The following is an 11944-nucleotide window of genomic DNA, read 5'->3' on the forward strand; positions in this document are numbered from 1 at the left end:
AAGCGTAACAGACGACTTATTTCATAGGAGGGTAGGTGAACTAAACTAATCTGAACTGCTTTAGTTTATCACAAAGACATTTAATTTATTTCATTATACTCTGCGGGCAAGTTAAAGCACGCCAAGGCCTTAACATATTCAAGGAGATGAGTATAGCGGACAAAGGCTCCTTCAGAGAGCAATATTTAATAAAACTTAAAGTAGGTCTCAGAAGAGTCGTAGAATGTGTATTAACTATGGCACCAACACTTGAGATACGCTGTTCACATGCACGTGTTTTAAAGTAATAGCCATCACACACATACACACACATCCCAAAAATGATTTTAATATAGGTATGGGGGGTGAGGCTAGAGAAATGAAGAGAGGCCACAAAAGAGACAGATAATGAACAGTCCACAGGTAAGAAGGCTAAATGTTCATGTAAGAAACAAGAGACGTTTTTTCGTTAGTTATGATGGGAGACGGCAAATCTACACCCAGATCAAAAGGTTTCCATTTTTCCAAATGGAGTAGGATATTTCAGCAAATGAGTTAAAATAACCTAATTTGTTTTTCACGTTTTGTAAAACACATTTTAATAAAATTATCATTTAGCTAGAATAATCAAGTTTCATTATTTATTCTGATCAATATTTACACAGAGAAACAGAAGCCTAAGTATGTATGAAAAAACCCTACGATTATAGAAGGCCGATTTTCCTCTAAATTCTTCATACATGGTACTACAAAATACCGTGTGTGAATCATAAGGCAGCCAAAAAAAGTGTGTGTTTTGTTCTAAAGAGATTTAAAAAGAGGGAAGTGATTCACTGGTTCAGGGAGTTACAGATTATTATAGCAACCAAAATGAGAAAGCAACTTTCCCCACCAAATATTTGAGGGAGGCATGGAGGAAAGGAAACTAGAAGGATATATAATCAAGTTTTGAAAACCAGGTGGGCAATTTTTAATTGTATGAAAAAACAAATAAAATTAGAGAACATGAGGAGAAAATAGGGGTGGCACAGCTCGATTTACAGAAAATAGTCTGGAGATGACATTCTGCAACCCCCAAAAAAACGTAGTCAAGAGCAGGCATTCAATAAGAACATAAATGTGGAAGTGCAATAGCCACCGCCAGGCACAATAAAAGACAACTGAGGATTCCACAGCAAGTAGATCAAGAGAAGAACGAACACTGGGAATGCGCTGAAGACAGTGATAGACAGATTTAAACATGGGAGTTGAAGGAAGTAAAAGATGTAAGGTCTAGGACAACTATGATTTCTGGTCCTGAGTAGACATCTAAAGTCTAAATTACTGAGAGTGAGAGTAGAACCAGAGATCTAAGACTAAGAGGATCAAAACAGAAAGACCAAGCAAGTTTAAAAAGAGGGAAGGTTACGTATCCTATAAAATTGTAACATTCCTTCCCATCACCTTAAAGTCTTGATGCTGTGAGTTCTAACTTGAAAAATATTATCAAAATTAATCTTGTACAAGTGATGACCACAAGGATTTTAAGGTAAATTATATTGCACTAGAGCCAGAAATGAGTTACTGTTGCTATGGTATTAAAAGATCATTTTAATATTGAAGATTGTTAAGGGCCTGCTCTTGCAGCTCTTAGTGAATGATTTAAGAATGAATTTCCTGTGTTCAGATGTTTTCCACCATTATATTGTAACCACACACTATCATAGAATCATAGAAATGTAGGCCTAGAAGGGACCTTAATAGGTCATCTACTCAAGTACTATAAGCCTGTATTATACTATTCTTCTACTAAACCATACAAGTTGCTTGGGCATTTTTCTTTCTAAATTCCTCTTTTCATTTGCACTTTATACATCTACTTTATTGGGAATGGTTCACAGAACACAGTAACTTTTATTTAATAGAAAACACATTTGGGCAGGTCACTGATTTTTTGTACCCATTGTACATCACTAATATACTTTTATTAGCCAATTTAAAGTGGTTAGTAAGGGTAGTTTCAATCTAATGAGCAAACAAGACATTTAGAAACTGACATTCTAGAATTCCCATTAAAGACTCAGCAAGATGAACTGCAAAGCAAAGGTCCTCTTTACACCTATCACATTAAAGGGGTATATTCCCCTAAAACATAATTAAGATGCTTTTATGTATTGATATTGGTTTAATAAATGATACTGTACATTTTAGATCACAATTAAATTTGTACACTGGATGCTACACACTCTTTTAAACCTCAATTATATAAAACAATAGTGAAGTTGGTACAAGTATTCATCTTTTCCCATAAATATATCTAACTCCAAACAAAGTTTGAGGTGTGTGGGTTTTTTTGTTTTTTAAAAGGTTACATAAGTACCACCTTCTCTCAGTCAAAAGTTTAGTAATTAAGTTTTAGGGGACCCATCCCACAAATAGTGGCATCCAACCCTAACTTTGCTCATTTGATTAGTCCTACTAAAGGTAATGGGACTACTGATGCAAATAATGTTACTCTTATATGTATACGAGGTTGGTCTTTCAGATAGCAAATAGAAACTAAAAATTAAAATAGCGTCCGTTATTTATGTAAGCGAAAAATAGTTTTTTCTTAAAACAAAGTCTGATAAATAATTGAGTAGCTTGTTTCTTAGAATTTTGAAAAAAACCTCAGTACCAAAATTTAAGAACTTTGAAGAGTAACTATTTACAGTACAATGGATATATTATATTTAACTGCATATTACAAATCACATCTAGGAGAAGCGTTTTGGTGTGTCAAGGATTTATTTAGCATGACCTGTGTTTTTATGAATTGGAAGTGCCATGTCCAGATAAATTATGCAACAGAGAACAATGAACAAATCAATAGTCAAAGATGTACAGAGAATGGAGTTGCAGATGATATCCAATCAATTCAGGAGGATTCCAAGAATTATCAGCTTTCATTTAAAGTGCTGTCAAAAATAAATCTGGCACACAAACTTTTCATTTTTTAAACTGATATACATGGGTACCAAAACCTAGTAGCAGGCTAACAAATGTGCCATTGTTGGGTCATCTACAGGGCTATTACGGCCTCTATGAGATTTGTTCACTCCTGCACAAAGATAACTAGACATACAGGTCCAAAAATCAAAACTGAGAAGGCAGACAGGGCAATGCCAGGAGGTGACAACGTCCAGAATCCGTTTCTCCCTCTGGGAGGAGCCTCACCCCAACATCCAGGGGCAGGAGGCACCTGTTGCTGTGAGGCCCTTTCCCTCCTGCTGCGTGGGGCTCCTTGGGGCCTCCTTCAGATGCCGCGGCTTCTCCTGCAGGAAGTTCCCGTCCGTGCCTACTTCCGGGACCCAAAAAACCTGCGGGGCGGAGGAGCCCCGCTGTGAGGCGGCCCCAGGGTGCAGCCGGCTGGGACCGCCTCAGGCACCAAAGGGGGGGTTGGAGAGAGTGACGGGGGGCCCCTCACCCCAGTGATCTGGCTGTGTGTTGGGGGGGAGGTCCCCAAACCACTGCGGAGCCCAGTCAGCCTCCCCCCGGCTACAGGGGCGGCACCAGGCTCCTCTTCTCCGGCGGCTGCTGCCGCCCCAGGGGCGGTGGCTGCTCCCCGTCCTCCTCCTGCAGCAGCTCGTCTAGCTCCCCGTCCTCCTCCAGCCCGTCCTGGGCCCGGCGGCGCCGCAGCTGCTGCAGGGCCCGCCGGTGCCGCTCCTGCAGCCGCCGCAGCTGGGCCGCGAGCGCCGCTTCCTCCTTCTCCTCCGGCGGCGGCTCGGGGGCGGGGCCGGGGCCGGGGCCGGGCCGGGGCGGCGCGTCGGGCTCCGGGCCGGGCCCCAGCAGCGCCTGGCGGAAGAGGCTGCGGTTCTCCCGGCGCAGGCGGCGGTTCTCCAGCCGCAGCCGCGCGTTCTCGTCCCGCAGCCGCGCGTTCTGGCGCTCGCGCTCCTCGCGGGCCCGCACCGCCTCGCTGTGGCTGGCGGCCAAGTCCGCGTATCGCTCCGCCAGCTGCTGCGGCGAGCCGCCCGCCAGGCCCCGCCAGCCGCACGCCGCCTCGCCTCCGCCAACGGCCGGCCCCCGGCCCCTCCGCGAGCCCGCGCCGGGCCCGCAGCTCCAGCGCCGTCCAGCACCGCGCATGCGCCTCATCCGTGCAGTGCTTTCGCGGCTCTGGCTCCGCCCGCCTCCTCGGCGCAGCCGCGGAAGCGAGACGCTTAATGCTGACGCAGCGTTATGCAAACGAGGGGGCGGGGCTACAGCCTGCTGGAGCGGGACGGAGCAGCGCGTGCTGCCCGCTGTCTTTGTGGCCCTTGCAGGGCCGGAGGTGCAGGGGGGGCCGCAGGGGCGCCTCCTCTCCCTTTTTAAAATATTTTTTAAATAGCAGAACTCGCCCACTAAATCATGTGGGGAAGGTCAGGGCACCTGCTCTGAAAATACAAAGCGATCCAGCAAGCCACGCTTTCCACAATTATTACAGAAGGATTCAACCGGCTGATTACTATTTCATCATTATTTATTTAGTGGTGACAGTATGCCCCCACCTTATACAGTATACATGAAGTCCCCGTGCCAAAGGGCTTACAGTATAAAGGCCTGGTCCTACAAACGATACTGAGCATAGCGACCATACTGGGGTCTGCATTAAGAAAATCCAGTGCAGGCTCTAGACTTGAAGATCTAAACTGACAACTAAATATGTTTGTACTGCTTACTGGTAGGGATAGTTCCACTGAAATAAGTGGAATTTTCTAACAGAAGACTGCCATGTGAAAAAAAAAAACTAATTTACATGATGACAGGTTTCAGAGTGGGAGCTGTGTTAGCCTGTATCAGCAAAAACAGTGCAGAGTCCTTGTGGCACCTTATAGACTAACAAATTTATTTGGGCATAACCTTCCGTGGGCTGAAACCCACTTCATCGGATGCATGGAGTGGAAAATACAGTAAGAAGATACATATAGCAGTACATGAAAAGATGGGAGTTGGTGATTTTTCATCCTGTTGATAATAGCCCACTTTAATTGATTTGTCTCGACCCCCGCCCCCACTCGGTAAGGCAACTCCCATCTTTTCATGTACTGCTATATATGTCTTCCTACTGTATTTTCCACTCCATGCATCAGATGAAGTGGGTTTCAGCCCATGAAAGCTTATGCCCAAATAAATTTGTTAGTCTATAAGGTGCCACAAGGACTCCTCGTTGTAATTTACATCAGTAATCCCACTAGAAGAAATAAAAGTCCATATTGTGAAGGGTCCAAATCAATGTAATTCCACTGAGTGCAGATGTAAATACAAGTAGGATCTGGGCCTTAGGCCTCAATCCTTCTAACATTTATCCACGTAAGTAACTTTCCATGACTGAGTAGTCCTACTGGGTTCATTGGGACTACTCATATGTATATAGTATTACATGTGCATATATATGTTCAGGATTGAAGTATCAGATTGTAAACCCTTTGTGATGGAAACCAGGTGTTATGGTATGCTCTGCATGGCACTGAGCCACTGTCTGGGCCTGAGCCAAAGCCCCATCAAGGTCAATGGAAAGAATCCCATTGATTTTAACTGATTTTTGGATCAAGTGGTTGGTGCTCAACAAAACCGTAAATAATTTTTTAGAACTGTTTCTTTCATAACAGGCAGGTGCTTATTTACATTTTTTTAAAAATTGAAAATCACTGTAGCCTGGAAGTATCTCAGTATTGCTGTAAAGTAATTTTGCCAGATCTCCTGGTCAGCAAAAATGAATTTACAGCAAATATTTCCAGTAATAAACTCCAAAGAAGAGGCTGACTGAGAACATGAAAATAATTTAATGCAAATAGGTTACCAGTCTGATTTTGCATTGCAATAAATAGGCACTAAAATTTAACAGTTTTACTGTTTCTGTTTAGAAAATTGGTAGATGGCACTTTATATCAAAATAAGGGCTTGATCTCAAAAAGAGCCCCATGGACCTCTGTTGAAATTAGTCAGAGTAGAAAGCACTTAACCCCACAGTGGATTAGGCCCAAGAAATTATTGTGGAATGGGGTGCAGTGTAGATCTTGGGCTTTGTGTGATCAAAGCACTTAGGGTAATATTCACACTGAATAGTACCTGACATCACTGAGTTTAATGGGGTTACCTGTGGGTAAGGTAATATTCAGTATGGGTAAAGGCATCACAATCTGACCCTTATTATTTGTTTATTCATATATTTGTCAATTTCTTTTTTAAAAATGCATCTACTCCATATTGTAGGCACATATACAAGGAGTTAGTAAAATACAGATAGAAATCAAAGGACCAATTTTCACATAAACATCATTCTCACATGCCAAAACTAACTTTGTCTGTGCCTCAGATTCCCCAGCTATCTGCAAAACAACCCATTGAAATCTTAGATGAAAGGTGTTATAGCTATATAAGTACAAAGTATTAAAGTTACAATTTGGGGCAGGATTATATGCAACAACATAGGCAAGCATGAGCATAAGGAACCCTGTACTGTGCAGGCTACCTGCAGGGCAGGTCACAGTGAGGAAAGGAGAGTTGCCTCCACAGAGCTGCTATGCCTTGTCCCACAAAAGTGGATAGGGAGTGGGCATGCTGGGAAGGGGAATGGGCACAGTTTTGAGTCTGCACTTGGTACATTGCTGGTGCAGTTTACTTGTCCCCTGGAGCAAATGAGGAACAGGGCTGAATAGTGACTCAGGGTCACACCGCCACCCTATAATAGGTATTGTTTAAAACAACGGCACTAACTGTCAAGAATTAAAACCTGCAGATATAAAAACAAACTAATCCTATTTCTCTGCAAAAAATCTCACAGAAGCTAAATTAAATAAAAAATCCTACATTTAAACTTAACTAGGCCCCAGTTCAACAAGTGCTACATGCATAATTTAACTAGTTTATATAATCCCATTGACCTGAGTTTCTCACACGTTTGCAGGAACAGGGCCTTACTATAGGCTTCTGGAGAGAAAAGAGTGGTACAGGAGACGGCTCAGCATTTCCACAAAAGCTTTTTTTCAACGGAAAATTGTTTGTTGTGAGTTTTCTTTTTTTGACAAATTTAAAAATTTTACAGCAAGTGTCTGCTTCCCTCAAAAAAAAATCTTTTCCCTTGTTCCCCCCCAAAAATTGAACATCCACTATAGGCTGCTCCAACAACTTGAAATAGCCTGGGCGTAGGAATGATTTAGTTGGGGATTGGTCCTGCTTTGAGCAGGGGGTTGCACTAGATGACCTCCTGAGGTCCCTTCCAACCCTGATATTCTATGATTCTATGCCACACCAAGTCTCTCTTCGTCTCCTGAATTGAAGGCTTCTGTGCAGAGGATGGCCAGCCATCGTGACTCTGTGCCTACCAGAGGACTCCCCAGGTGCCAGGACAATTCCGTGGGTACGCTCGGTATCTTTATGATAACTTTGTGCCAGGGTAGTCAGTGTAATGTGACTGTGGGGCAATTGTGACTCAGACCCATAGACACCATTTTGAAAATCTGGTCTTCATAACTATTTTTTGAAATCAGGAGGAAATTCAAGCATTTTAAACCAATGATTCCTGTATAAAAGAGAGACGTGTTGATAAAGCTTATGATGCCACCTGTATTATCATTAAAAACAACGAGCAGTCCTTGTGGCCCCTTAGAACTAGCACATTTATTTGGGCATAAGCTTTCGTGGGCTAGAACCCACTTGGACTCCTCGTTGGTTTTGTAATGTGTAATGTGATTGTGGGGCAATTGTGACTCAGACCCATAGACATCATTCTGAGATTTTTTCAGGATTTTAAGGTAGCTGTGCTGAGCTGACCTGGGGACAGAGCCACTCAATATGGACCTCAATCCATAACCCTGGCTCTGTTAGGTGAAAGACAGTGACAGGTCTAAAAATAGAGTACTGTATTTACAGTACAGAATTTACAGTAATTTCAATACCTACTTAATAGATGCTGTCAAAATATCATGGATCAGTGGTGTTATATGCCCAGCCTAAATGATGCATCCCATCCTTTCAAATGAATACATAAATAAAGTTTCTGGATCTTCTGGCTGTGAACCGAACTTTCCAAGTGAGAAGAAAGTGTTCACTAATTCAGTGTTATCTTCTTGAGCCTGCAGAGAGTCTGAAACAATGGCTCTAAGAGACATGAACCAACAACCCTCAGCTCCATTAATCAAGCTGGAGTGGTGATTCTGAAGCCAAACACCACCACTTTAAATGGAAGCATTAACTATTTCATTGCTTGTCAGTTTAGCAGGTAGGCAAGGAGTAAAAGTCAGAGATGGAAGCAATTGGAAATTACTGCAGGAAAGACGATACATAGGGAAGAAATAACAAGACGTGAAGTCAGAGAAATTGAAGAGAAACATAGAAAAGAAGGAAGAAAGGGAAATAGTGGTGACCTTATAAAGGAGTATGTTTTCCAGCTGAATGAAGCTGAATGTGACAATGAGGTGCTTAATAAATCATAAATAAACTAAAAGTATAATTACTATGTACAAGCCACATTCTGTCCTTGATATTTGTGCAAATCCCTCATTGGCATCACAGGGCATTCCTCAGTGGATCGAGGAGAGTATGCAGTCTTACATTTATACTTTGGCCATGTACCACAATGAAAAATAGAATTTGGCCAAAATTAAGTTTGACACTCCTCTCATAGGTGGAGAGAGAGAGAGAGAGATGGATAGTAACAGCAGTGATCCTAGCAGACCTAGAGGTAATGTAGAAAAATCCAGATCAAGCTCTCTTTTTCTGGGGGTGAGGGTAGGTGGGTAGATGGGGAACAACATACACTTACAACTAACAATCCAGGATGAGACGAAAGTTTTCTTGCCACTTATATGTAATTTGGAATTGTGTATCCCTGCAGCTGATCTCACCTATCAGAGCCATTTCTGAGCGTAACCAAATTAATCAATTGACTTTTGCAAAACAAGATTGCGCTTCATAAGAAAATACTAATCACAGCTTCTTTGATACAAGAAGGAACACTGCTGGCACTCTGCGGAGAGGTCTGTGACAAGATGATAGATATTCTGATAGCATCACACTGCTGACCCTTTTAATTGGTCTTCATAAGTGTTTTTTGAAATCAGGAGGAAATTCAAGCATTTTAAATTGATGATTCCTATATAAAAGAGAGACGTGTTGATAAAGCTTATGTCACCTGTATTATTATTGTACATTAGCTTGAGTGTGAGGAAGCACAGCATACCTATTCTCAACAGTTCTGCACAATGAACAAGTCAGCTGTGAATAATGAGAGCCTGATTCTGCTCCCTCTTCACCAGTGTAAATCTGGAATAACTCTGTCAACGTCAGTGGAATTATACTGGTGTTGACCTGGTGTAAGTGGGAGCAGAAGCCAACTCTGAAACTAAAGATTTACAATACAGTGTTGGGATGGGGAAGAAGGCTTGGTAACATCTTTACTTGTATCCTCCTTGTCAACCAGCCTTAAGCATTATGTTTGAGTTGTCATCATTCCTTGAGTGTCAGGAGTGTTAAGAAATGGGGAATATTAGACGTTGCCTTGTCATCCCTGGAAGAGCTGTAGTTTTGGGCATTACATCAAACCACCTTGTTTGAAGTACTGAGAGGATAGGGTGGGTGATTTGGGAGGTTACCACAGGTATTTTCTGTTGGCTGGTTTGCTGATTTTTATTGTATATAGCCTCTTGGTCTGAAGTGCATCACCTTCTTCTTGTTTTCTTTAATCTGTGATTTTATTATCATTACACACTGAAAAGTTTTATAAACTACACACGGAGTTGCTGCTGCTGCTGCTAATATTCCTTCCAAAGCCCGCACTGAAGGTGGTTTATTACCAGCAAACAGACTTCTTAGTTGCTATCAAGAGGCCTTATTGATACTTGACAGAATGAATACCACTTTATTGAAATAATTACTACAGAGTTAAGATTCGGTAATATTGATTGTGTGTATTTATTCCTTTGATATGGGCAACAATATTAAAAGCCATCAAACACTAGCTTCACTATTTGACAGCACCATTTAATTCTAGCAATGTGTTGCCATAAGAAGAATTAAGATATAAATAAAGAAAGCATGACTTCCCAGCTTTAATTAGGATTCCTGTTGCAGTGATATTCTGCCTCAGAATACCATAGATCAGAATGGAGAAACTAGCTTTAGAGCAGAAAATACTGGGGTGACAGAGGGGAAGGGCCAGCTGTGGGGTAGATAATTTTCTAAAAAAGGAGAGTTTCTAAAGATGATTGGAAGGAGTTGCATTACAGTCAATTTAAAATGTTCTCCTACTGCACATTAACCATTTCATCAAATAGCAACAATGGGGCAGAGTAGCAAACAGAAGGAAAGTGGACAGATTTGCCCGTTCTCATGCAGAGTGGCCATAATCAGTATTTCAGATAGATACATTTCTAATTCCAACAAGCTGACATGAATTGTCGATTGCACCCAAAATGCGTGTTCATTCAAAGTTGCATTGTTCTGAGTCTACACTAATTTTGCAACAATATCTACATACAACACATGGAGGCTGAGAAGAGATTAGATTTCTGGGGCAGCAGAAACTCAAGGGGCTCCTTTGCTGAACAGCTGTTCTATGTTGGATATGCATGTTGGAGTTAAGCATTTAACTCCCATTGACTCCCAGCGGGAGTTGAGTGCCTGAGTAGTGACTACCCTTTGCGCATTTGCAAATCTACCCCTAATTCAATAACATGCATGAGTGCTACATGGGTGACAACAGAGTAGAGTAGCTCTCTCTCCTTTGTAGGGTTACATGAAGGGCAACAATGTAGGACAAGCAACTTTCTCTTTATAAAACTCAGTCCCCTCATTTCTCACCTCATTAAGTTTTCCTTCATTTTATCACAACTATTATAGCAATTTCTGGAGAACCCAAAGTGGATCAGGGCCCCGCTCTGCTGGGAGCTGTACTAAGATAAAAGGCAGTCCCAGCCCAGAAAAGCTTACAGTGTTAAAGACAGAATGTAGCAGGTAGATGTATTTTTATATCAGAACATCAAAAGAATAAATTGAACAATGTTAGGTAAGTTATGGAGCATAAATGTGCCTACAAAACTTAGACCTATTTCTGGGCTACCCACCAAAGTTAATGGCAAAACTCACAGGATTGTGCCTTTGGTGCCTGTAACTGGAGCTTTCTTGTTTGCTGTGTTATTTTTTCACCTACAGAGAAAAAGCATTGTCAACATTTTTCATGGCATACACCACATCTTAACAGAAACATATTTTCAAGGTCATTTCCCCACCATTTACAGTTGTCCACACCACCTCCCCTTTCATTCGCGATTGAGGAGACCACCACCTCCTCTCTCTCTCTCTCTCTCTCTCATTTGTGATTATATAACATCCCTATGGAAATGAGAACTAATTGTATACATGGAAAATTAATATTAGGAAAGGATATAAGGTTTTAGTTTCTTTGATTGTGATAAGGGAGCTGGAAAAAGAGGAGAACATGTGGCAAGCCAATTCTCTGTGGACCATCAGCAATATTCCACGGAGCACAATTGGTCTACAGATTACAATTTGAAAACCTCTACAGGAGAAAGCTGTATACTCAAGAGTAAGAACTGTGAAAATGCAAATTCTGAGCCAGCTTCCTTTAGCCATCTTCCATTCCCTACACTCTCACTCCCCTCTCCCACCCCATAACTCAGAATGAAAACAATTAAGAAGATGTGGTCAGTTTCTAATATATCAGCAGGCTGGTGCAAGTAATTTAGGTATTTAGGATTAACACCAATTATTCTTCTCCTGACTTGTCAATTTGTATAAATGGAACTAATCAACCCCACATCCATCATGATAGTGTAATAGACTTTAAGTCTGTACATCATATGTTCAATGAAGTTAATTATTTTATTGAAGTCTAGGACATTACATGGTCTACTTCATAGACATCTTCAAATCCAAAGTGTTTTGTGATGTCATGCCATAGAAATGCATATTCTATTGTACAGGGGGGAAAAAAACCTAGATGAATAACAAA

At 41.7% G+C, this 11944-nt stretch overlaps 1 protein-coding gene across 1 annotated transcript; it reads right to left on the reverse strand.

Annotated features, from left to right (window-relative positions):
- Positions 1–308: 308 nt before the first annotated feature.
- TUSC1 (tumor suppressor candidate 1) lies at positions 309–4116 on the reverse strand. The gene has a single exon (XM_073345534.1). The coding sequence runs from the start codon at positions 4087–4089 to the stop codon at positions 3496–3498; it is 594 nt and encodes a 197-aa protein (XP_073201635.1). The 5' UTR covers positions 4090–4116; the 3' UTR covers positions 309–3495.
- Between the last annotated feature and the right edge of the window lie 7828 nt (positions 4117–11944).

This window comes from Lepidochelys kempii, chromosome 5 (assembly GCF_965140265.1).
Source record: "Lepidochelys kempii isolate rLepKem1 chromosome 5, rLepKem1.hap2, whole genome shotgun sequence".
Taxonomy (NCBI): domain Eukaryota; kingdom Metazoa; phylum Chordata; order Testudines; family Cheloniidae; genus Lepidochelys; species Lepidochelys kempii.

Excerpts from the sequence above, each read along its gene's own strand:
- TUSC1 (XM_073345534.1), bottom strand. The coding sequence starts at position 4,089 with ATGAGGCGCATGCGCGGTGCTGGACGGCGCTGGAGCTGCGGGCCCGGC.